At 47.6% G+C, this 24,414-nt stretch overlaps 9 protein-coding genes across 9 annotated transcripts; 4 read left to right on the top strand and 5 right to left on the bottom strand.

Annotated features, from left to right (window-relative positions):
* Positions 1 to 500: 500 nt before the first annotated feature.
* Positions 501 to 2,289, top strand: N7455_008195 (dihydrolipoyl dehydrogenase; the record flags this gene model as incomplete). The annotated part of the gene is made up of 4 exons (XM_040961508.2): positions 501 to 636; positions 732 to 811; positions 901 to 1,383; positions 1,450 to 2,289. The coding sequence occupies 4 exons, from the start codon at positions 501 to 503 to the stop codon at positions 2,287 to 2,289; spliced, it is 1,539 nt and encodes a 512-aa protein (XP_040808058.1).
* Positions 2,290 to 2,663: 374 nt separating this feature from the next.
* N7455_008194 (asparaginase ahrA) lies at positions 2,664 to 4,005 on the bottom strand. The gene is made up of 3 exons (XM_040961516.2): positions 3,801 to 4,005; positions 3,052 to 3,752; positions 2,664 to 2,983 (listed from the first exon to the last, which is right to left on the bottom strand). Exons 1-3 carry the CDS (start codon positions 3,964 to 3,966, stop codon positions 2,711 to 2,713), a joined length of 1,140 nt encoding a protein of 379 aa, XP_040808046.2. The 5' UTR covers positions 3,967 to 4,005; the 3' UTR covers positions 2,664 to 2,710.
* Positions 4,006 to 7,709: 3,704 nt separating this feature from the next.
* Positions 7,710 to 9,864, top strand: N7455_008193 (ferric reductase family protein; the record flags this gene model as incomplete). Its single annotated transcript, XM_040961520.2, has 5 exons — positions 7,710 to 8,101; positions 8,175 to 8,404; positions 8,472 to 8,533; positions 8,585 to 8,706; positions 8,766 to 9,864. 5 exons carry the CDS (start codon positions 7,710 to 7,712, stop codon positions 9,862 to 9,864), a joined length of 1,905 nt encoding a protein of 634 aa, XP_040808021.2.
* Positions 9,865 to 11,682: 1,818 nt separating this feature from the next.
* N7455_008192 (uncharacterized protein) lies at positions 11,683 to 13,392 on the bottom strand (the record flags this gene model as incomplete). Its single annotated transcript, XM_040961535.2, has 4 exons — positions 11,683 to 12,613; positions 12,666 to 13,111; positions 13,176 to 13,244; positions 13,309 to 13,392. 4 exons carry the CDS (start codon positions 13,390 to 13,392, stop codon positions 11,683 to 11,685), a joined length of 1,530 nt encoding a protein of 509 aa, XP_040808045.2.
* A 1,585-nt stretch (positions 13,393 to 14,977) lies between these two features.
* On the top strand, positions 14,978 to 16,258 carry N7455_008191 (putative extracellular sialidase/neuraminidase; the record flags this gene model as incomplete). The annotated part of the gene is made up of 1 exon (XM_040961503.2): positions 14,978 to 16,258. The coding sequence occupies one exon, from the start codon at positions 14,978 to 14,980 to the stop codon at positions 16,256 to 16,258; it is 1,281 nt and encodes a 426-aa protein (XP_040808042.2).
* Positions 16,259 to 16,808: 550 nt separating this feature from the next.
* On the bottom strand, positions 16,809 to 17,055 carry N7455_008190 (uncharacterized protein; the record flags this gene model as incomplete). The annotated part of the gene is made up of 2 exons (XM_065605828.1): positions 16,809 to 16,934; positions 16,975 to 17,055. 2 exons carry the CDS (start codon positions 17,053 to 17,055, stop codon positions 16,809 to 16,811), a joined length of 207 nt encoding a protein of 68 aa, XP_065460777.1.
* A 1,206-nt stretch (positions 17,056 to 18,261) lies between these two features.
* On the bottom strand, positions 18,262 to 19,485 carry N7455_008189 (uncharacterized protein; the record flags this gene model as incomplete). The annotated part of the gene is made up of 1 exon (XM_040961513.2): positions 18,262 to 19,485. One exon carries the CDS (start codon positions 19,483 to 19,485, stop codon positions 18,262 to 18,264), a length of 1,224 nt encoding a protein of 407 aa, XP_040808044.2.
* Positions 19,486 to 19,908: 423 nt separating this feature from the next.
* N7455_008188 (uncharacterized protein) lies at positions 19,909 to 21,572 on the bottom strand (the record flags this gene model as incomplete). The annotated part of the gene is made up of 3 exons (XM_040961510.2): positions 19,909 to 20,575; positions 20,635 to 21,003; positions 21,064 to 21,572. The coding sequence occupies 3 exons, from the start codon at positions 21,570 to 21,572 to the stop codon at positions 19,909 to 19,911; spliced, it is 1,545 nt and encodes a 514-aa protein (XP_040808029.2).
* A 353-nt stretch (positions 21,573 to 21,925) lies between these two features.
* Positions 21,926 to 23,616, top strand: N7455_008187 (uncharacterized protein; the record flags this gene model as incomplete). Its single annotated transcript, XM_065605827.1, has 5 exons — positions 21,926 to 22,345; positions 22,396 to 22,988; positions 23,041 to 23,152; positions 23,207 to 23,366; positions 23,423 to 23,616. 5 exons carry the CDS (start codon positions 21,926 to 21,928, stop codon positions 23,614 to 23,616), a joined length of 1,479 nt encoding a protein of 492 aa, XP_065460776.1.
* Between the last annotated feature and the right edge of the window lie 798 nt (positions 23,617 to 24,414).

Raw genomic sequence — 24,414 nt, 5'->3', positions numbered from 1 at the left:
ATCGCCGCTAGGTCCTCCTGCCCTTGGAAAGTGGCTTACCAAATTGCGATCCCCGGAGTAGACCTCTCCAGACCGGGAAGAGGTAAATGGCCCAAGGAACCTTGGGCCAAACTACCAATACCTTGGGGGTCTGTAATACAATGGAAATTTGACAGCAAATGCAGGTGCTATTAACTGTGCCTTTCTCCTGGCCTCGTAATGTGTCCAATCAAAATATTTGGTTTCCATGTCTAATATTCTGCCTGCAGAATCATCGGAACCGGCTCCCGAAATCCCCCGGAAAGCCACCGGCCCGTGTTCACCGCCTTACCAAGATAGGCCGGCTTTACGGCTACAGTCCGTCGTAGGCGGTGAAGCTAAGCAATACCGCAAAAGCTCAGTCATTTCCCGTACTCGAATCCACCCACCCTATTTGCGCACTCCCAACAACTTCAATCCGCTCGCATCGAGGATTGCATTTATATTCAAAGACAACTAGTCTTTCTGTTCCTTCTTTCGTTATGTTCCGCGCCGTCTTGCCCCGGGCTACGCCCCGGTCTGCCCTCCGCCATGCCGGCCCGAAGGCTGTTCCCAACAATTTTGCTACTCCCATGATCTTCATTGGCCACTCAAAACGTGGTTTCGCATCTGAAGCAGGTAAGTCGGTGCTTACATCGCTATCCCGGAGTTCCTAGATAGGTTCGCTTTGCTTCCCGGATGCGATTGCTGATTTCCGCTTTCCCGGGCAATAGGTGATCACGACCTGGTCATCATCGGTGGTGGTGTCGCCGGTTACGTTGCCGCTATCAAGGCCGGTCAAGAGGGTCTCAAGGTATGAACTACTACTTCTGCAATATTTCCGGCTTTTGATTAAGCTGGTCTTGCCGTTGCAATCCGCATACTAACTGAACACCCTGGCAGACCGCGTGTATCGAGAAGCGCGGAACCCTCGGCGGTACCTGCTTGAACGTCGGCTGTATCCCTTCTAAGTCTCTCCTCAACAACTCCCATCTCTACCACCAGATTCTTCACGATACCAAGAAGCGCGGTATCGAGGTCGGCGATGTCAAGCTCAACCTTACCCAGATGATGAAGGCCAAGGACACATCTGTTGAAGGTCTCACCAAGGGTGTTGAGTTCCTGCTCAAGAAGAACGGCGTCGACTACCACAAGGGTGCCGGTTCTTTCGTTGATGCCAACACCATTAAGGTCGCCCTCAACGACGGTGGTGAGCAGACCCTCCGCGCTAAGAACATCATCATCGCCACCGGCTCTGAAGCTACCGGCTTCCCCGGCTTGGAGATTGACGAGAAGCGCATCATCACAAGCACTGGTGCTCTTGCTCTCACTGAGGTTCCCAAGAAGATGACCGTCATCGGTGGTGGTATCATCGGTCTTGAGATGGTATGTATTGACCACGGAATGAGTTTTGAATGTTTGGATCGTGTTAACTTTTTATCGTGATATTAGGCTTCCGTCTGGTCCCGTCTCGGTGCTGAGGTCACTGTTGTTGAGTTCCTCGGCCAGATCGGTGGCCCCGGCATGGACGCCGAGATCGCCAAGCAGGCCCAGAAGATCCTGGGTAAGCAGGGTATTAAGTTCAAGACCAGCACCAAGGTCGTCTCCGGTGACGCCAGCGGTGCTACCGTCGCCCTTAACATTGAGGCCGCCAAGGGTGGTAAGGAGGAGGTTCTGGACTCCGACGTTGTCTTGGTCGCTATTGGCCGTCGCCCCTACACCGAGGGCCTGAACTTGGAGCAGGTCGGAATCGAGAAGGACGACCGTGGTCGTCTGGTCATCGACCAGGAGTACCGTACCAAGCTCCCCCACGTCCGTGTCGTCGGTGACTGCACCTTCGGTCCCATGCTGGCCCACAAGGCCGAGGAGGAGGCCGTTGCCGCCATCGAATACATCAAGACTGGTTACGGTCACGTCAACTACGCCGCCATCCCCAGTGTTATGTACACCCACCCCGAGGTCGCTTGGGTTGGCCAGAACGAGGCTGAGATCAAGGCCTCCGGTGTTAAGTACCGTGTCGGTACCTTCCCCTTCAGCGCCAACTCCCGCGCCAAGACCAACCTCGACACCGAGGGTGTTGTTAAGTTCATCGCCGATGCCGAGACCGACCGCATTCTCGGTGTCCACATCATCGGCCCCGGTGCCGGTGAGATGATTGCTGAGGCCACTCTCGCCATTGAGTACGGTGCTTCCTCCGAGGACATTGCCCGCACTTGCCACGCCCACCCCACCCTCTCCGAGGCCTTCAAGGAGGCTGCCATGGCCACCTACTCGAAGCCCATTCACTTCTAAACGTCTTCAGATCTCATATATCCTCCCACCATGTACCACTTTTAGCTAACCTAGACTAGCTCGGCTAGCAAAATACATCATTCATGTAATCTTTCCCTTATTTTCGTGAAATACACATGCTGCATAACTTCAAAGAACCGTTGTAAACGAGTGTCGTAGTATTTTATTTCTCTTAGGTGCAAACGCCTAACATACCTACGTCTAGCCCAATACTTCCTTCCCTATGTCCAGTCGTTAGCCAACCTGCTTATTGCCGAGAGTGACATGGAAATGTTTAATCTCTACGGCCCACGCTTATTATTCCGATTCTTATAGGTAGGGAATTCTTGGAAATATTTCAATCATCTATATATTAATGTATGCATCTATGTGTACTCATATCCTTCGTCTTTTCCCTTCTTGGCCTTTCTCAAAAGATTTTTCACGCAACAGTAGCCTTCAAGAACACCTCTCGGATCTCCGTAAGATCCTTCTTCTCGGCCAACAACAACCCAAGCAGAATCCTCGACTGCTGGGGATTGAACATTCCACTGGCAATCTTGGTCTTCGCGCTCTCCCCGGTGAAATCAGCAGTGGGGACTTCACCGTTCACAGTACGGTGTGACAACACAACGGGGATGTTGTGCTTCGCAACAATGTCATTGATAGCAGAACCGAAATCCGTGGAAACACCACCAGCGCCCTCGCCAGCAATCTATTACAAAATTAGCACTGCACCACTGGACATATTCGAATCTCATAAAACTGGGGTAAGTAACATACCACAATACCCTTAGCTCCATTCTTCACAGCACTGTAAATCGAATCGACCTGCATATCCTCATAGGCATACAAGATATCCACACGAGGCACGGAATCCACATTAGACACATCAACGACGTGTTTAGCATTTGCCTGCGCAGCTGGGTAATAGAAGTACGGTTTATTCGACACAATGAATCCCAGGCTTCCCTGCTCATAAGCCTTGAAGGTATCCATAGTGTTCGCACTTGTCTTTGTTGCAAAGAGAGCGGAGACAATGCGGTCGTTCAGAACAACTAGTGCGCCACGCTCCCTGGAGTCTTTGTCTGCGGCAACGGTTACCCCTTGCACGAGGTTCATGGGTCCATCCGCTGATATAGCGGTAGAGGGCCGCATCGAGCCGACGAATACAATTGGCTTGCCGCAGTTTACTGTTGCGTCGATGAAGAAGGCGGACTCTTCGAGGGTGTCGGTGCCGTGGGTGATCACGGCTCCGGACATGGTTGGATCATCGCAGACTTGTGTCTGGAGTGTGTGGGTAAGGTTTAGGAGGAGGGATGAGGAGATGTCGCCGCTGTTGACGTTGTGTGCCTGGACGGCGGCGATGTTGGCGACATTGAAGATATCTGGTATCCTGGAGAGGATAGTGTTGATTCCCAAGTCGCCGGATTTGTAACCTGCTGTTGCAGTTTTGTCGTCGCTTGTGCCCGCGATGGTGCCGCCTGATTTTTGGGTTAGAGGGTATTTTACTGTGTAGATTTATTACTTACCAGTCGCTAGGATGGTCACATTAGGAAGAGAACCGTTGAAGTGTTTGAATGTCAAGCCGTTGGAGTTTGTATAGGATGTGTTTGCTTCCCGGGGATAAATCAAAGGAGAGGCATAGCTTGTAACAGCTAGAGCGGAAATAGCGAGTGTCTGAAAAGTGAACCCCATTTTGATTGTGATTCCCGACTTAAGAGAAATAGAATTATGGGATGTATAGTACAGATGTAGATGAGACCGACATTGGTGACGGTTTATATATTCTGGTAGAGTGTGAGACACGCCACGCATCATCCAACCCTTACAGCTCCGACACCGAATTCGACGAACTTGACAAATTTAGGTTACTTGGCGATATGTTCTTCAAGTTTGGGTTTAGTTACCCGTGGGCGTCCGAACATGTACCTGATCCGTACCCCAACTGCCTGCAGTAGGGTCTCCACAACTCCTCAACGCCTAATGTATCTTTTGTTGGGGTTAACGCATAAAATATACAAACGATATATTGATCAGTCTTTCGACCCTCGAAATAGACAAAATAAATACGCTCACTGTCACGTCCTTGAGTACCCGAAGAGATATATCCTCTATAAAAAATAATCCTCAAAGAGGGAACGGAGCGTAAATATAGCGCGGGCAATTTTCGGAGGCAGTTTGAAACACCTTTAAACCTCCTATGCTATAGCACCCACTAATATGACGCCGATTTCAGAAGTTCAAACGGTAATCCTGCCAAAGCCAAGGCACCTACCGGGTGTTGATGGGCTTGGCACTAGGCTACATTATGTAGATAGGTATAGAAAGAGTGGAGGGGAATTGGAGAAGGTAGTTGGGGTAAGTAATATCGCGCAGATCGTCGCAAATCCTGCGATTGGAGTACTTTGTTCCATATGTTTCTAGATTTATTATTGGGCTGATAATTAATATGTATCAGCCAAGTCTAAATGTTGGTTATTTTCTTTATTGTGCCTTGTTACTTTAGTATATTCTGAAGTCTGTGTACTATGTTTCCATATTAGGCTCGATCTTCCGTGGATATTTACTTCAATTAGCTCTACAGCTCTCTCGCACATCATGCTCCACTCGCAATCCGGAAATGCTCGCTATTAGCTAATATTAATAACGTTATCCTTGGCAGGAATAAAGGCCGCTGATCAGTATTCTAAGGTCCCCAATCTAGAAGTGTAGCTGATCCATGCCTAGAAGGATCGGTCTGCGAGTACGAAAAGTAGCTGAGCGTTTCAATCGTTTTTTTTTATTGTGACGTGCATACTCCAAAAAAAGATCGTGATATAAAGTACGTAATTCACCGAGTCCGCTAGCGCGGAGGCGTTTATATTGCAATTGCTCTTTGAATGTGATATATATTCTCGCGGCCTGGTTATAGAGACTTTTATCGCGCAATGTTATGGCAGGTTTTAGATGCTATCGCGCCAACCGGGGTTTTGGCAGGCAAAAAATTATGATGTTATATATAGAGAGAAGTCTTTTGCGCAGAGCATGCTTTGTTTATCGCCTTCGTATACATCTAAAAAGAGCATCTGTAAGAGCATGTATAAGCGGCCGACTAGTCTTGTTGATAGTAAAGGCAGATGCCCTCCGGAGTATCTACACTAGCAAATCGAACGGCTGCTCGAGAGCGCCCCGATGACCGATAACAGCAAATTCCGACCACTAGTAGATATTAGAATCGTGTCTTTAGCTGATATAAAGTAGCTTACCTTTGACTCGTGACTAATCTTGAAAAAAATGCTAAACGGATCTAGTGTACGCCATGCCGTAGACACCGCAGTTACGCTTCTTCTCGTTCTTACGTCCGCGGTGGATGTACCCTTTCATGCCGATTAACTTCCCTAATAGAGTACAATACATATAGCGCGATGCACACCTATATATCCGAGGAGTTGGGGAATCGGATTTCTCCCCTTGGCCCCGCCCTTCGCCTCAACGATGAGGACGTTGAGGCACAGGGCCTCGCTCTTGCCATACCAGACGCTACAGAGACCGGTAGTGCTAAAACACAAGGGCTCAAACTAAACTATATTGGCTCGATATGGTGTAATCCAGGGGGACAGCGGAAAGAACACGGCTGTGCGTGGTGTTTTGGAAGGGCCTAGTGCTACGGCAGCACTGGTGCTGCGGGGCTTGTCAATGCCTATCTAGGTTAGTAGCTAGTAGTATAGTTAATGTAGTAATATAGTAGTATAGCGTATAGCTTAGTATTGATCTATATATGAAGAGTACATAGTTATTTAACCGGCGCCTAATTCGGAGTAGATTGGTATATATTACGTGACTTAGCCAAGTGGGCCCCTAAGGCGCGTAGTATAGATCAATCACGTGATCAACATGTAACCCGGAGTAATCCGGTGTATCTCACGTGATATGGCTGGTAAAAAGAAAAGCCCGTATATAGAGATGCGTCACGTGTTAATAAGGTACTGAGGCATCTACTGTAGTTTTAAAAGCCTGATCGCGTGACCTAACCCTACCCTAGGCAGGTCAAATGTGAATTTCTCGACCAATTAGAAGCCAGATCTCAAACCTGAAAAGCGGGAAATTTCGACTAGTGAGTTAGATTCTGCCACGCCTGTATTATTTACTTCGCTGCGCTCAGCAAAATTAACAATTTACAGTACACTGTATTAGGGCGGTGCATAAAGCGGTACTAATTCAGGTATCTAGGCATCAAAATCTCCCCAAAAATTTGACCCCTATACGTCTTGGTAGTCCGTTGAATCTTTTGACAACAAATATGGAGAGCTTGACTGAAATCGTCGTGACGAAGACAACATACTCCGTACGCTAGTCCCAGATGTGCAAAAGCCAAGATGCCAAGTGCCAAGGCACGGGTCGGTGAAATATCCTGGTGTGTACTAGCAACTATTGCCAAGGTTTTATTTGTTTCCCACCGTCATCTTTATCAGATCCTATCTAATCTGATTAGCAACTATTAAGTTAGACTCACCACGGGAACAAGGCTTGGCAGGGTCTTGGAACTAACTTTGAAAACTTAGACAAATTTTTCTCGCTTCTATTCGTCACTTCATCGCAGATTCAATCCATCGGCCCACCTTAATGAGGCTATGCAACTCGTACTTAGACCCTGCAATGACGGAGGGCCCTCAATGTCTCTGATTACTTGCGGATTATACAGGAAAATCCTGTGTTCAACTGCCACAAGGGGTGGTGACGCTCCGTGAATCTGGATCCTGAGTAGCCATGGCATTTCTTGGCTTCTCTTGGGTTCCACGCTGCGTATTCTCGATCAATCCGTATACGATTACGGATTGATGATTATGGAGCATTTAACCAATTTGCCGTAGAGAAAAGTAACAAATTTTGTAATGGCTTACATGCCATCCTCCCCCACATTATAGAAGTAAATCCGAAACTCTCTCCATCATTTTCTCGGTGGAAGGAAAAGAAACTCACACACCGCGATGAAAAATTTGCTTCTTGTCTGCTCTCTGTATCAGGCGGCATTGGCGGCAGCTGATGCAGTATGCGCAACTGCATGCCAAACCGCGCTTTCTAGCACCGAATTTTCCGGGATTAGCCTCGCTGAGGACTACTATTCAGCTATATGCAGAAATATCCTCCAGGTGAAGTCAACATTTATCTGCATGCGGAGCTATTGCTCAGCAGATGAAATTTTGGAGGGATGGGAAAGCCTTGATCAGTCATGCGAGGGAGATGGGGGAGTTAATATTCTACCATGGTCTATTGTCGACGACGTGACTGAAGCTGAGGTTAGCTCATGGCCTATCTTAACTTATGAGGATAGGCAAGCTGGCACTAGCTTCAATACCTCGGCTTCTGTTGATCAAACTCTTTTTGACTTTGCTTATACAACAATGGCAAGTCACAATATTATCCCTTCCTGTCTATATTGTGGCTAATTTGTCTTTAGTTTGATTGGGATAATCAACTTATCACACAAAAGCATTATGGGTAACCAAAGATACCATCCACTTTGTCATGTCTGGTCTTTACTGACAGTGGATCCTGTTTATAGCTATGCAACTGTCGGTTTCTGGGGGCTGGTAGTCCTTTTCGGCACCCTTAACAATATCCTTCGACATTTGAACAGTTCGTCTGCCTTTCGCTCGGCATTCACCACCAAACTTCAAGGATTCATTCTCCGATACTTGGCCGTGCCACCCATTATGAAAAGCAAGCAAATGACTCGCTTTTCCGGATTCTCTACCACCCCAAGACTATGTGCAATTACGATTTCGACATTCTTCTTGATCAACATAGTTCTCATGTGTGTTGAGTACCATGCTTTTGAAACCAACCTTTAGTAAGAAAACATTAATTGGCCTCGCTACCTTTTGCGAATAAAGTATTTGAGTGGCTAATTTCCACCTAAAAAGCTTTACCCAGAAGTCCACACAGCTTTGGCGGTACATTGGAGATAGGGCAGGAGTTATGGCAATCAACAATCTGCCAGTGATGTGGCTTTTTGCGACAAGAAATAACTTCCTCTTGTGGGCGACGGGCTGGGAATTTGCTACATTCAATATGTTTCACCGCTGGATTGCTCGGGCATGTGGTCTAGAAGTCTTTGTTCATGGGATGTGTGTCTGCATCTATCAAAACCTAGGTGAGTTTGCCGCTGGACTTTCTAGATGACTTCAATTTACCTTCAAGCTGACACTATAATATTCAAGAACTTGGAACGGAATATTTCCTTCCTATTTGGAAAGAGACCCACTGGTTCACGGGAGTTATTGTAAGTCTAGAATTCATCTTGTCTCTACTTTTCGCTAACTTGGTTTAAAAGGCGGCCTCCTCGATAATCCTCTCATGCCTTTTAGCAAGCTCTGGAATTCGAAACGCAGTCTATGACTTGTTTCTGATCGTGCACCAAGGTTTTGCTTGCCTGATCCTTGTTGGACTGTGGTAGTGAGTACTGTCCCCAAACTTGTGGTTCGGGAAAAAGGCTAATTGTGAGGGAACTCTAGCCATTTGATGGTTGATGGGCCTGACTACGTCGTTTTCATCTGGCCTTGTGTTGCTGTTTGGTCCTTTGACCGACTTGGAAGAATCCTGCGACTATTGATTTGGAACAAAGTCACCGCATACTCATCTGCAGAGTATAACAGCGAGGCCAATGTCATCTTGATCAAGGCCCGAGTGAGGCAGGCTTTGTCTCTGAGTCCCGGGACCCATTTCTACGTCTACGGATGGCGCTCGATCAAATTCTGGGAAAGTCATCCATTCACGCTCAGTGGCTGGAATAAGGTGACTACAGGAGAGGAGTTCTATACTGAACTTATTTTCCTCGTCAGCATACGAGACGGGTTTACCTCCAGGCTGCGAAGACAGCTATTGCATCATGGAGATTCCGAGTCCGAGCTGGCTGCTTCATCCGCCGTGAGGAAGGTAACTCTATCTGTCGAGGGTCCGTACGGAACAAGCTTCTACCCATGGAAATCTGAAAACGCCATCTTCATTATCGGAGGGGCAGGTATCACGGTTGCGACTTCTTTCATGCAACAGCTGTTGGACTCTCTTCGCTCGGATGAATATCTGAAATCAGGTATAAAGACCATCAAAATTGTTTGGGCTGTTAGAAACGTTGGGCTCTATCAGTTTGTGCGCGAGCGCTACATCTCTACCTGGGAGAACGTTCTTGCATCAAAAGATGTCGAACTGTCTCTGGACATTTACCTAACATCCTCGTCCAAATCGAATGACGAGATCTCAACGCCAACGGAGCACATCTCCCAGCCTTTCGAACCTTCAGGGGATACAAAGTCTGATTCTTCGCCGCCATCGTCGGTCAAAGCTGAAATTTTGACCAAAAACGTTCTCTGTCAAGCGGAATCTGAGAAATCGGGGGATGGGGCATTAAAAACTACCTTCTACCACGGAAGGCCGCGCATCAGCGATATAGTGACAAGTCATGTTGGAGCCTTGGATTCTTCTGGGGGCAAGAACCTCGCCCTGGTTGGCTGTGGTCCAAAGGCAATGGCTCATGACATACGCCTCGCTTTTGACGATGTTTCCAAGATACCAGACGTCAATGTGGATTTCCACCTGGCTCCTTTCGGTTGGTGATCCAAACAGCGATCAACTGAATAAAACTCTTGGTTTTTAATGCGAAGATTGTTTCATACTGCGAGAAAGCTAGGATAGAGATCAAAACATCACTTGTGTCTTCCCATGTATGTATGACATTCAGCGGATTTTTCCCAACATTATATCTTTCCCTTTGCAGCATTGTTTTGGCTCACAGATAAAAAGCTATTTATTCTCTTTCGAAAGCTTAATAGAGAAATATACTATGTAGTATTGACGTTGATGCCGCCAATTCCCGTGAACGATGAGCGTTTCTGGACTATAAAAATGGTGCTTTCATGTCGGCTGACCCATAATCCCCAGTTTGAGAAACCAGATCTACTGATTCCCATATACGTAAAGAGATTTACATGATAACCCAGAGCAAGCACTAAACCAGTTAGATACTTGCAGGAAATCGTTGCTCTCGCATCCTGGCTTTATACCTCGCTACTGATCGATTGCGCCTTGTTCGACCTAGATATGGAACGAAATTCCTGCGTCTGAGCTTTGATAGAATAAATCCTGCCTACCAATCGGTTGGCCATCGTAAAGCCAACTCTCCATGTAGTCCAATGGCTATGCCGTGCTATTATTGGAGCTTGCATCTCTGCGTATCACTTGCGTCCGCTACTTTCATCGTCATCTTGGTTGTGCTGCACTTGCCAATTATTTCCTGGCCTAAGCCAAAATATGAAACGCGTGGGATGCTGCTGCTGCGGAACATCCTGTTTCTCATGTGGCGATCTCGTTCTGTAAGTAGGTCTAACTGATTCCAGCAAGTCGTGTTGATAATGGGTCTCGTAGACCTGGAACGAGAATTGAGTAATGGTATATGACATCTTGAATCCCAACGTGAAGGCCGTCCTGATCTCGACTAACCCGTCATAGGGAAAGGGGTGTTCGGCATCGCGAGCGAAGACGGTCGTCTAATCGACCGTCTGATCGAGTAGTCAGATAAGGGATAAATGAAGTCGCGCATTGTTCGGTGGTCTAACCTCGAGGCAGATTTTGAGACTCGCCGGGCAATGTTCTAGATGTGACAATTTTATCATCGATTGCCACCGAAGTAGTCATAGGTCGGCGTAGCAAGCCAGCGACGAAATTGCCTGAAACTATTCGTAATCATAGGAGAAACAGAAGACGGGCTGGAACGAGTAAAAGCACCGTAAATTGAGTGAGAAGTTCGACTAGTCGCACCCAAGATAACGCAGGGGGCGGAGCTCGGTGATCCGAATGAATAGTAAAAATGCCTCACAAAACCTAGAGCGAATAAGACTGAGAGGTAAGATGAGGGTAACAAACACTGGGATTATAGGAGATTGAGGAGGTCTTTATAGATCCACGCACAAGAAGGTAAGAGTACAAACGCGACCGTATCATGGCTAAATATGAAACAATTTGCATCCAATATCCGATATGGTGTAGTGGCTAACATCGCCGTCTCTCACACGGCAGCCGGGGGTTCGATTCCCCCTATCGGAGTTTTCTTTTTCTATTTTTATTTTTGATAACTTCAATATTTGATCCCGAAAACAACATTAGGAATAAAACAGTTGGTGGAATATCACCAAAGGCGCGACGGTCATGAGTTTTCTAGGGGTATATAGGATATCACACTATTTTACGGTTTTCTCGGTGGTCCGTAGAAGCTGGACGGGGAAATCGTGGTGCTCGAGGTATATAACAAGTATAGTTGCCAGATCAAATTTCAAATTTATGTATTCCTAAAAACAACAGCAAATATGGAAGTAATTGGAGCATTTGAGATACACCAATGGCGCGCTCCCCCAATTGGGAGTTTCAGAGCTATTTACATCAATAGATATACACAAACTCATCGTTTTCCTTGTCCGTGATGTCCTTGAAGGGCATACCCTCCCCTTGTTCCCCTTGAATCTTACTATCGATGCCAACCTCAGTGGTCATGGAGGTATCCTTGATCTCACTAGCCTTGCCATTGGCAATTCTGCGCTTCTTGTGCTGCTTGTTTAAGAACCAAAGGTTAAGGAACTGAAGACCCACGCAGCCAAGCAAGGCAATGAAGAGACCGAGCACAGCACGCGTACCGGCAAGGTAAGCGGGGGCCTGATCAGCTGTGAATAGAAGGGGACCCGAGAGGGCACCAGCGGAAGTACCGGCCTGGTAAAGTGCAACCACGGTGGACGTCTTGGCAGCACCGGCCGTATTTCCAACGACCCAAGAGAGAAGAAGAGGATTCGCGGCATAGATAAATGAAGTCAGGTAGTATGCAAAGAGAAGCGGTCCCTGGTTCTTCTTTTCGGAATGTGGAAGCGCGTAAAGAATGGCGACTCCAACCACCACAGGAAGCATAAAAGCAGCCAAAACCGCAGACTTGAGCTTCGCCTTGTGGGAGGCCCAGCAGCTAAGGATGATCACGATAGTTGTAATAGCTCCATAGGGAATGTTTAGTAGGGCGGCCTGAAACTGGTCGAAACCGAAACCAGTCACGATGAGAGGACCAAAGAGACTAGGCAAGGCCGAACCCATATTCGGGAGTAAGGCCATCGCAACGAAAAGCCAGCTCTTAGGTTCTAGAAGAACCTCAAGAGCCTGTGACCACTTGAATTCGTAGGAGGTTGAACTGTTCTGGTTGGCACGGAGACGCTCCACCGCCTGGTGTCGCTCATGTTCAGTAAGGAAACGGGCAGTAGTAACATCATTATCAAGCTTCCAGTAAATGAAGGGCGCGGTGACGATAGTGACAAGACCAACAAATAGGAAAATACTATATGATAGTTAGCAGTGTTCATAAAGAATAGCGATCTCGGGTATCTTACATTTGCCACGGCTTCAACACATCTGATTTAATATGGCCAAGGCCATAAGCCAAAGAAGCAGCCACCATAGTAGCTGTGCCATTACCAGAGTACCAAAGGGCGATACGAATTGGCTGTTCAATTCGGCGGTACCATCTACCTGTGAGAATGGTAAAGAGAGGCATACATCCGGCTTCAAACAGACCCATAAAAAAGCGAGCGGCGATGAAGGTCTTGAAATTATTGCAGGCGGCCATGCATGCCACAGCGATACCCCATCCAAGAATCATGGTTGGCATAAGAATACGGGGAGGAACATTGACCAGGATCCATGCGGAGAATGGCTGCCACGCCAGTTGTGCGGCGGGAGCAATCGTTCCAATGAGGGAATACTGGTTCCCCACGAGACCCATATCGGACTGGAGATTGAACAGCGCCGCCGTTCCCAAAACACCTTTATCCAAAATCTAATACACGGTTAATGAAAATCATATGTAATACACCACTTGGGTATTACTCGGTGTGTCTTACTTGTAGGAAATACACCCAGATGAGGATGAGGAGGATGACCATATCGGTCTTTTTCTTGATTCGATCATTCTATAAACAGTGGTCCCATGGTGAGCGATGTTCTTCTGTTGGGGAATGTTCAGGTGGAGTGTACCTCTTCTTTGGTGACGGTGATCATCACACCTTCCACGACCTCGGTTGCAGAGGATGCATCCATATCTACCTTGGGAGACTCCATTTCGGTAATGGGTTTGATATTCTGGTCTGCCATAGTGAGTGTCGATCGCCCCACTGCGGCTTTGTTGCCGTGGAATGCAAGAACGTTGGAAGAGAGGTGTATGGTAGGATGCTTGGATGCCTTTTTGTTACGGAAATGCCCCGGATCTTATATTCCCACAAATTACTCTCTCCTCCGATAACACAGTGTCCCTGATAACATATTGATACTATCTGGGCCAAGTTAATTAAACAGCCAATCCCTTCCCTGAATTCCCGCGTACCCCGCTTAGCCAAGTTTACATTCCCCGGAGTGGGACATGACGCTAGTTCTCCATCCCAGTCCGGGATCTCGTGAAGCGAGCATGGGAACTTCCTTTGGACCGTTGCCTGATAGAGCACAGACATGTTTGATTGGACCATAGAATTATTTTTCACGGATTTCACTTAATTCCCACGCGTGGGTATAGCTTATCGGCTAGAGAAAGCTTCTCATAGTTGGAATATTAACATGATTAGTATTAGTCTACGCAACCAATCGGATTCGCTACTTACGCGAGGAGGTACAAAAAAATTAGAACCGTTCAAGATTAGACATGCGATTGCGAGCAAGCTGTGCTTTGCTGACTCTTCTTTTTAAGCTATACATACTGCCGAGGACCGAGCCAAATTCTGGTGTATCCAATCGCGAGACAGGGGGTTGAAACTCACACCACCCAGCCACCATGGGCAGATATCTGCGGGCATTTTGCAAGTCGTCATGTCTACAAACACACCGGGCTGAGAGTAATTTGTACGTAATAACTTCATTTTTGCAAATAGTTATTACAGCAAATGGGGGAAAGATGTAGCCATACGGAGTAGATGACTATCCAAAAACGCTACAAGTGAAGGCGTCAAGGCAGGCCGTAAAATCCAGCCATAAGTTGAGTCCCTGAAGATTTTGCTAATTTCACATGGGCTGCTGATTAAGTTACTTGTGTTTTGGAATTATCTTGGTGTAAATCGATACTCAATTAAGATCTTTGCCCCCAGTCTACCCCCAGCCGATCGGATCTACACTGCCGAGGCGATCGGCTCGGGAAACCAGGGGGCGCATGCGTTGATCCGACGTATTCGTCCATCGAAACTCCAGGCTCTATTCGCTTTTCAGTTGCATTATTTGTGGATATGTGGATAAGCGGATTTTAGGATAGTTCGCCTCATATTCCGGGGTAAAGCTAATATAATTAATTTATTTCCAAGCCCATGACTTTTGTAGAATTAGATACGAGATTGGTCCTATCAAATCAATCCTCTATCATGCTGGCGAATCCTCAACCGCTTTATTTCGCGGGGTATCTCAATATATCCTACTCAATCGAAATGCAGCTTCTCTGTTTTGGGGGTAATATTACCTATATCAAATAAGTTCAGATACTGTGTCGTTCATATGTTTACTATTTACATGAAAGTTCCATGTAGTCTTAAGAAGTATATAAGCCTGTATGCAGTTCCCACAAAAATGTAATAATCATTCTTCACCAGCATTTCAATCTTGAGGGCATATCTTCAAACCTCTATTTCGATTCCCCATTTTCCTACATTTGCAGTTGCGGGGGTTCAACATGTTCCACAAAATGAAGCAAGCCTCCTTCGCGGTTGCCCTTGGTCTGTTTACAGTTCTGTCTGTAGCAAACCCGGTCGTACCCTTGGAAGAGAGAGAAGCGGTGTCTGAGATTAATCTCGCCACCAAGGGCGTGGGACCTATCGCCCAGTATCGGATTGTTGCGTTGACCTATTTAGGCAACAACGTCATCCTCGCATCTTACGATGGCCGTCCCGATGGAGGAGATTCCCCATCTCCGAACTCCATCTTGCAACGCCGTAGTACAGACAATGGCGCGACCTGGAGTGACCCCACCTTTATCGCTAAAGGGCAGATCAAGAGTTCTACGGCCCTGCAGTACGGCTTTAGCGATCCTAGCTACATCTATGACCGTGAGACTGGAAAGGTTTTCAACTTTCACGTGTTTTCTAAGGACCAGGGCTTCCGCGGTGGCGTCCTTGGAAATGATGACACCAATCGCAACGTTGTTAGCTCTGAGGTCTCGGTTTCAACCGATAAGGGACTTACCTGGTCTACGGACCCTTCGAATCAGCCTAACCTCCCCCCCGTTGTCGCTGGCACGGTTGGTGCTCCACCACTTATCACTAAGGCAGTCAAGCCTATTGGTAGTACCGTGAATGGAGTCGCAAATGTGGGCGGTGTTAAAGCTATGTTTGCGGCATCTGGGGAGGGTATCCAGCTCCGATATGGATCCAAGGCTGGACGTCTTGTACAACAGTTTACCGGAAGTGTCGTACAATCCGACGGTTCGATCACCAACCAAGCCTACAGCGTCTACAGCGATAATGGAGGAGACACATGGCAGATGGGTAAGCCCATTGGTAAAGGCTTGGATGAGAACAAGGTTGTTGAGTTGTCGAACGGTACCTTGATGATAAACTCGCGTCCCGGTGATGGAAGTCAACACCGTATCATTACGCTCTCTAATGATGGTGGTGAGACTTACGGTACCCCCCGCACCGAGACTCAGCTCCCCGACCCCGCGAATAATGGTGCTATCACTCGGGCCTATCCTGATGCTGCTCAGGGCTCTGCTGAGGCTAAGGTTCTGCTTTTCACAAACGCCAACAGCAAGTCTGCTCGCGTGAATGGTACCGTTCGCTACTCTTGCGATGATGGAAATACTTGGTCCTCCGGCAAAGTATTCAGAGCCGCTACTGTGTCGTACTCCACAATCACTCCTATTGGTGATGGCAAATTTGGACTGTTCTTCGAGGCCGCGAACAACGATCTGCAGTTCGTTGTTCTTACCAAGGAATGGATTGGCATTTCTTGCTAATTTGGGCCCATCGCCCATCAGCTGTCCGGTCTGGCAGGTCTCTGTTTCACTAGGTTTTACCTATTAGATGGCTTTACCTTCGTTGTTCAGACTATTCAATACTATATTCTATCAGGCCCTTGTGTGCTTGGCAATTGAATATATTTTCAATGTATATCTCACTTCGGCTCTCTCCGACGGGGCGTAGCGCTCATGGTCGCATGCACCAGTTTGGTGCCTAAAGGCCTGAATTCTGCCTGTATTACCATTTCACGGACCTTATCAAGCAAAGTAACCTATGTAGGTTCTACACAGGTGTTGACTCATGCTAATACTTCAGCTATCCGAGTCCTATCCAGGAGTAGTTCGCTCGACAGCAGGGGACTCAGACGCGCAAAAGAGAACATCATTTCACTGGATTAAAATCATTTGGCATCATACGAGGAACTTCGCATGTACTCTCGCAAACCTACCCATAGTGAAATTTACCTCCTTTGCTATACCCGCCGAATTATTGGCTCAGCCAGCCAACCAAGCCATCACGACATGTTTGAAAAAGTAAACTTGAACATTAGTTGTAATCAGGGCCGAAATCTGATTTCTCGGAAACAGAATGTGTCTCTCGATCAGGGCATCCTGTTTTCCATACTGTTTTCCATCTCTTGAATCCGCTTCCACAGTAACCAAAGCTTGAGGGCTATTAGCTTGACTCTGAGACTGGGACACAAGGAGCATACCCCAATTCGCTGCGCCAGAGAACCGATCGCGACTGCAAACACACCAATATATAGGATTATGGTAGTCAAGTCGGCGTCCATTTTGACGATGAAGGTAGCGCAGAGAGAAACGGAATGTCGTAGCTCAAGTCCAGAGACAGAGGCAAACCGTGTAGCTGAGCGAACAGAAATATAAGAGAGGTCTGGAGGGTTTAATTATTAAGCGCACCGGTATGATTCAATAGTTACGGATTGTCTAAAGGATAGGACGTTGCCTAATTAGTCTTAGTCTCACAAGAACATACCATAAAGAGAGCGGAGTGCCCAGACTGGCCGCGGACTCAGCCATTGTAATTTTATAGACTCCCTTTACTTGAGTTCCTCAATCAGTCCTTTAGTTCGTGGAACATATCTTGCTCTATAAATAAGTACGTTGTATTCTTTTCTCTGACGATTATGATCTCTTCTATCTCTTGGTGGTTGAAGTGGTGTTCATTAGTTTTTATGCCTTTGGGCTTACTATGATTTGGTTTGTAATGACGCAAAGTTAATTGTATACAATGGCGGTAAAAAAAAGTATACTATGTGTCTATGTATAACTTTTAATTAGGGTGGTGCTTTTTTATTATCACCGCTCCGATTTAGGGCTAGCTGTAGTTGTGTTCTATCCATGAATCCATTAAACCTCAGATCCAAAATATCTGCCCCAACAGCTCAGCGGTTTAGGCTTGCATCGGTAATTTAGTGGTAGAATGCCTGATTGCAAATCAGGTTGTCGTGTGTTCGATCCACACTCGGTGCTCACTTTTTTGCAGTTCATTTCGCTGATCCCTCCGAAAGGGAGGCTTCATCGGCAAGATAATCCGTTAATGTGGGGCTGAGAGGCACCAGCTAACGTCCTCACGATAGCGAGGAGGTGCCGGTACAGTAGATATCCATAGAGCATAATCGCGAGTGGTAAGCCTATAAGGATGGGTTCACCCTAACTAGTCGTAGTTCCTGGTCCCACCTGTTTTCTTTTTCTTTTTCTTTTTTTTTTTTTTTTTTGGAGCCAGTTGAACAAAAACCAATTTCATGCCATAGAGTGTGCGGAATAGATGGCACTTTAGCTTGTAGTGTTAAACCCCGGGATTATAGCTTTAGTCTAATATTTCGAGAGAGTATCTATAGACAGAGGGGATTATTGACGGCATCCCCCTGGATCTTGGCACCCCCCTTCTCAAAGAACGCCCAGATAAGAATGAAGACAGTCCGAAGTGGCCTTCGACAAAAGGAAAATACACAGGAGACATTTATAGAACCCTATATTTACCCGAATTCCACAAAATCACCCTCCGTGTCCTTTGCCAGTTCTGTAGCTCTCATTTTCCATGCTTTCAAAAATAGCGTAGGGTATTCAATCGCTTTCTTTGGCAACCCCTTCTGTGTAAGCAGAAGATTAGACGCAGCAAGAAGATAAGCGCGCTCAAATGCACCCCATAGCTTGTGTTCGAGAGTTCCCATGGCTGCTGGGTTAGGGAAATAGGGGTCGTTCGCTGTCACAGCAGTGACCATCTTATCGCAGCAAGACTCCCAGCTCTCCTTTAAGTTAAGCTGGTCGGCCTTATCAAAATCGAGCATCCAGAGATGCACCTGTCGTCTTTTAAAATCCCCAGCCGGGATACCAAATGGCTTGACCGTCTTGAAGTTCTCAACCACGGTCGGAAGTTCTCCATGTGTTGTCGCGCTACCGAGTACGAATTCCATATCCATGCCGTCCAAGTGAGCCTTCCAGTGGATGATGGCCAGTCCAATAGCCATCTCTTTAGATAATTGGACAGCCTCTAACCGGAGTTCCTCTATCTGATCGAGATAAAGAGGAAAGTTCTGAAGGCTGACTGCTGGACGAGAAAATTCCCACTCTCCTCTTCGCTGTCCAAGGTATGGTCGTACAAGACATGCCTTATTATCCGGGTCTTCGTATGCAGAATGGTGCATTTTCTTCGGAAAATAGAGCCGAATGAGAGCTTCACGGGAGGGCGTAGGAAGCGGTAAGATCCGCTGGACTTGGAAAAGATATCCAATTTCAGTATCATCGGGGAATTGTGACAAGTTCTCCCGCCACCAGTTCTGTAAGTCATTCTCACTGATCCATCCAGTAACTATAGGCACACGAGGGATTGAGGTGTTTGGAAATATTTCCTGAAGACAAGTCTTGGTCTCTGTCACTGCACGGCAGGCAATGTTGGTTAGATTTGCATCGTTCCACAGCGAGTCCTTATCACGGCCTTTTTTGTACGCAGACTCTGTTCCAGGAATTTCAAAGACCGTGCCGCATGTTCCTCGGCCGATCACAACAAGTGTAGGATCCTGAAGGAATTTTGCTCGCTGCATACGCTCTGCGAAGGTAGAGGTAGATACGATGGAACACACGCCCAAAGTCCGTCGTAGTATGTCTTCATCTTTTGGTGGGGTTTCTGTAATTGCCACCGTTTTTTCAGTGGCTCTAGCCAAACGAGCTTCGGTGGAAAATTCAGTATCATGGGAAGGCATTTTTAAGAAACAAGTTGTCGACGATGGATTGAGACAGGTACAGGAAATGGCTATGACGTACAGTTCTACAGAAGTTTTCGATCCGCAACCCACGACGGCCTTGGGGGAGGACCGAAAACCTTTGCGGACTGAAGCGCTAAACTCTATCGGGTAATTTCACTCTATATCCATCTAAATATATATTCATGGATGTAACACTACGCTACCCATGTATGTAGGCAGGTACTCGCACTACACGGAAAGTCCACGTAGGAGGGAACATCTGAAAATCCAATGTAAATAAGACCTGTGCATGAGGGTTAACTAGACTAGAAATATGCGATCGACTTCGAAGAAAAATGAATGCACCCAGTGTCCATGAGAAGTTTCTCTGGATCCCTTATCCTTTCAAGCTCGCATAAATCATCGTACCAATTCGAGGCTCTAGTCAGCCAATTTTTGGCCCGGTATAGCCGTTTGTTCTTCAGCGCCCCATTCAATGTTTGTATAACCATTAGCGACCAGATAGTCCTTCCACTCCTGGTCACCATGATCCAGGATTTTATTGCTGTCCTGGAGCACAAACCAGGCCAGGCAAGCCCCGAGAACAGCAAACCCTGATCCGATGAGAAAGACAGCTTGGGTTCCATGAAGGTCATCATCGCCCCAATTAGCCATTATCGGGTTGAAGACCTGAGTTCCAATTGCAGCCCCGGCCTTACTCCAAGCAGCAGCGAATCCGACTGCATGGCCGCGAACCGATGTGGGGAAGCTTTCACTGGCAGTAAGAACAATCGTGGAACCTGGACCGACCTCTCCAAGGGTAAGGAATATGCCGTAGAGCACGATAAAGAGCGGCAGATTTGTCTGGATCGGGCCTAATGCTCCTCCTAAGATGAACCCAAGAATGGCTTGGAGGAAGAACCCGAGGGCCATGGTGCGCCGTCGGCCAATACGGTCTGAGAGGAAGCCACCGATGAATGCACCGGGAATATAGAAACAATTTATCAACGTCCCCCAGGCCATTGTAAGGGCCAAGGATAAGGATGGATTTACTCGACCGACGATGGTGGATGAAAACAGGCCGAAAGGATAGGAGATGTAGTTGTAACTAACTCAGTCAGTGCTATTAGCCACAGAGATAAAGTTTCACGGGGTCGAAGTGCTCACATGAACCACGAACCACAAACGCCCACCAACGGCCGCCAATACTTCTTGATCGCTAGCCAATAGGGTAGTCTCTGCTTTTTCATGGAGCTCTTGCGATACGCAGAACTGACGACCATCCGATAGCGGAACCAGAAAATCGAAAGAGGAGCAATGGCGCCCATGGCCAAGGAGACTCGCCAAACAGCTTCATAATGTTGGACTTCTTGATGGAAACACAAAAGCAACAACAGTGGCACCAGCGCACCGAAGGCAAAGCCAAGAGACGCCGATAGATCAGCAATCATTGCGAAAATAAAGCCTCTTCGCTTACGAATTCCCGGAGCCTCATCTGTGGCTTCAGCAGCACCTGCTCCTGCAACGGGGTATTCTCTAATCACGTCGGATCAGTGGACTGTGTTAAATATCAGACAGCAAGGAAAGGTCACTCACCCGCCCGCCCCAACACCTGCGATTCCTCGGGCTACGATTAGCATCCAAAACATCCCATCCTCGGTCAACCCACTGGCACCAGCACTCAGCGCAATTCCCAGAACCAAAATCGTGGTTGTTAGAACAGCGCCACTTTTGCGGCCTAGTTTATCGGCGATGTAACCAAACGAGAGCATGCCAATAATCATGCCGACCATGAATGCGTTGGATAGCCGAGCAGCTACAGCCGTGGTCAGCGACTCCGGATAAATGACTGCCATGATTAATTCCAGATTTCCAATGATCGAAGCGTTGAAGCCATCTGAGCCAATTGCGAGGCCACTGAAGACCACCATCATGACCATGGAGAGGCGTGAGTAGCCTCGACCCCTGTAGGGATCATCTGTCGCATCTTGTTTAGTTGCATCTGAGGAATGTGAAAGCGAGGTCCCCGTTTGAACGTCCAGTTCTTTCGAGACTGGGTTCTTTTTACACGTTTCACGTGTCTCGACTACCGTAGGCTCGCTCATGATGCGGGTACTGCAGATTGCAGCTAGCAGATTCGGACATGGCTCGCATTTTATAACACATCCCCGCAACGGCAAATGCTTAATTTGTCCGAGATAGTTGCAGGTAGTTGCAGATAGTTGTAATCGACTGGACCAGTCAAGGGGCACCGAAGCAACTGCCGACGTCGAAACTAACGCAACGGAGCTTGGACTTTGGCGCTAACGAGAAGCGGGGAAGCAAATGCGAAAGTAGGAAGGTCAAGACGAGATAAGAGAACCCCCACTCTCGAGGTTGAGGGCCGAGTTCACGAAGGGGTTTTATTTCCCAAGCTGGGAATTCTCAAATCTCCCTCTTTGATCCAACCTCTCGCATCATGTCGAAACAACTGCCCTTCACCAGCGTGGAGGTTAAGCCCCGTAATCGCTTCTCGGCTCGTAACCTGGCATTGATGATAGCCAGTGCTGGTATGTTAGCCACGGGGTACAATTTTTCTCGTCATTCATGGTCGCTCGGGGACCAAAAGCTCCTCGCACCGGATCAAAGTGTATGGAATGACGCGGACAACCCCACCCGCGTGGAAATCTTCCAACAATGCGCAATCAACAATCTTCTCGAGACGGGTCTTCCATTCATGAAAAATGTTGCGCCGATCGCAGTTGCGGACTTCGAAGAGCGACGGGATCGATTGGCGCGCGCGCTGGTCGCCGAGGGAGCTGATGCATTTGTGGTGGAACCGGGATATACGTTCAAGTACTATGGCAACGTGAGCCAGCCTGAGTGGGAAGTGTGGGAGGTAAGACAACCATCAAGATCTTCATGGGCGTATTAAACTCACCAACGTAGCCGGAAGAGCGTCCTTTCTTAATGGTGATACACCCGTTTCACGATAAGGCCACGGGCAACGTCAAGGCCAACACCACTTTTCTCTGTCCATCTTTCGAGGCTGAACGCGCCCGTCTACTTGGAATGCCCTTCTCCGAGGAAATATCAATCGTTCCGTGGGAGGAGCACTGGAATCCGTACACCACTCTCTGGCAATCGGATGTGTTCTTGGGCCTCCACCGACCAGCACGTCTGATGGTGGACGAAGAAATGCGAGACTTCATCCAGCGCGGACTTGGATCTGCGGGATTCGACGTAGTCGGTCTACAGGGCCAGGTTGAGGAAGTTCGTCAGATCAAAAGTACTCGGGAGGTCGAAATTTTGAGCGCGGTCAATACCGGAACTGTTGAGGCGGTGCGACAGATGAGAAAATGCCTCTACCCAGGATTAACGGAGAATGAAATAGCTGCTGCCCTCGACGACACACTTCGAGCTGCGGGGTTGGATCCCTTTTTCGACATCGTGCTTTTCGATGAGAATGCATCTAACCCGCATGGTGGAACTAATGGGTCTAAGGTTTTAGAAGCTGAGACCTTTGTGCTGATTGATGTTGGGTTCGTATTCCTGGAAAAATATTATAAATTTCGCTATCTAACGCTGTGACAGTGCACATCTCTATGGATATTCGTCGGATATTTGCCGCACTTTCTTCCCTCCGTTCTTGCAGAGGCCTTCCAAAGACGATGTGCTTTCACCGCGCATGAGTGAGAAGCTGAAGGTAAGCCATTGTGTTTCCTCTTTGCATTCAGGTCATTGACTTGGTTGGGTAAAGGTTTGGGATATTGTTTTCGAGGCGCAAACTCGCTCAATTGATCAAATGCGCGAGAATATGACTGCAGCCAGTGTAGACATTGCTGCGCGCGACGTGATCAGCCATGCTGGATATGGGGATGCCTTCACGCATCGCGTGGGGCATGGTATTGGGATTAAAGGTCCCGTTTTATCCAACCCTGTCATCCATCTTTACTAGACTGACAACTTTAAACAGCCCATGAAAGCCCGTATATGAACCAGGGAAATACAGCAAGCTTGTTAAAGACCGGCATGACTTTCACTTCGGAGCCCGGAATCTATTTGGTGGATCAATTCGGGGTGAGACATGAAGATGTGCTTCTCGTTCAGGGGGACGGAAAACCCCAGCTTCTGACAGGAAGCCGAGCGCGAGGCCCCTGGGAACCATGAAGTACTATAGTACTGACTGCGGTCGGAATTTGGAGACTCGTTCGAAAATAGATATGCAAGGAACTATTTACAAGCCTCGAATTCATGCGATGCCATAACAGCCATCGAATCTCTCACTCCAATTCCAACCGCAGTGCGTCGTGTTGGAAATGCTTCGGGCTATAACAAACGTGCTGGCGGCAGAAGGAGGGGCTAGTCTCAGTATAAGGCACCTATCTAGGTTTCCCGTGTCCTGTTTCCCGCTTCGAGCGGGTCAGCGGCACTAGAAACAGCTGGCGTATCACTAAGATCACGTTTTGAGGTGGCGAGCCTTCTAAGGATTGATTAATGTTAGCATATTTAAAAGATTTCATCGAACAGTTTCTCCATTATTGTAGTAAATAGCGGGAGCCATACTTTTCCCTTATTGTGGACAACGCGTTTTCCTACTATATTAATCAAATAAGAGCGTTATACTCAACCTCCGGCGTCAAGTAATTGTACTTACCATGGCATTCTCCTGGCCTGAACCCTTCTTTAAGTCGTGTACGGACTACATATCTTCGGTATTACGCCGCATAAGGAGGCCAGTGCCTAGAAGCGGAGCCCAAAATATTTCGATGATTCCAAACATAAAATGATTTCAGTCTAGAAGACCACAGGAATAAGTGAGCTAGGCCGATTGAGGTGCTGAAAGAAAGTCAGTGATTGTGGCCGCGTAAATCACTTAGCTAGAAACAAGGGGCTAACATTAGGGGCTTCCAAGGTTAGGTTCCCCCTTTTACGTATGGGTTCCTCCCGCAGTGTCCCCCCGGGTGG

Source organism: Penicillium solitum (assembly GCF_028829755.1).
Source record: "Penicillium solitum strain IBT 25940 chromosome Unknown utg000005l_segment0_segment0, whole genome shotgun sequence".
Classification (NCBI taxonomy): domain Eukaryota; kingdom Fungi; phylum Ascomycota; class Eurotiomycetes; order Eurotiales; family Aspergillaceae; genus Penicillium; species Penicillium solitum.
This window is presented reverse-complemented; position numbering and strand designations above follow the sequence as displayed.

Coding starts and splice junctions, on each gene's coding strand:
- N7455_008194 (XM_040961516.2), bottom strand. CDS start 3,966: ATGGGGTTCACTTTTCAGACACTCGCTATTTCCGCTCTAGCTGTTACA. Junction 3,753..3,800: donor TGTGACCATCCTAGCGACTG/GTAAGTAATAAA, acceptor CCCAAAAATCAG/GCGGCACCATCGCGGGCACA. Junction 2,984..3,051: donor ATGGAGCTAAGGGTATTGTG/GTATGTTACTTA, acceptor ATTTTGTAATAG/ATTGCTGGCGAGGGCGCTGG.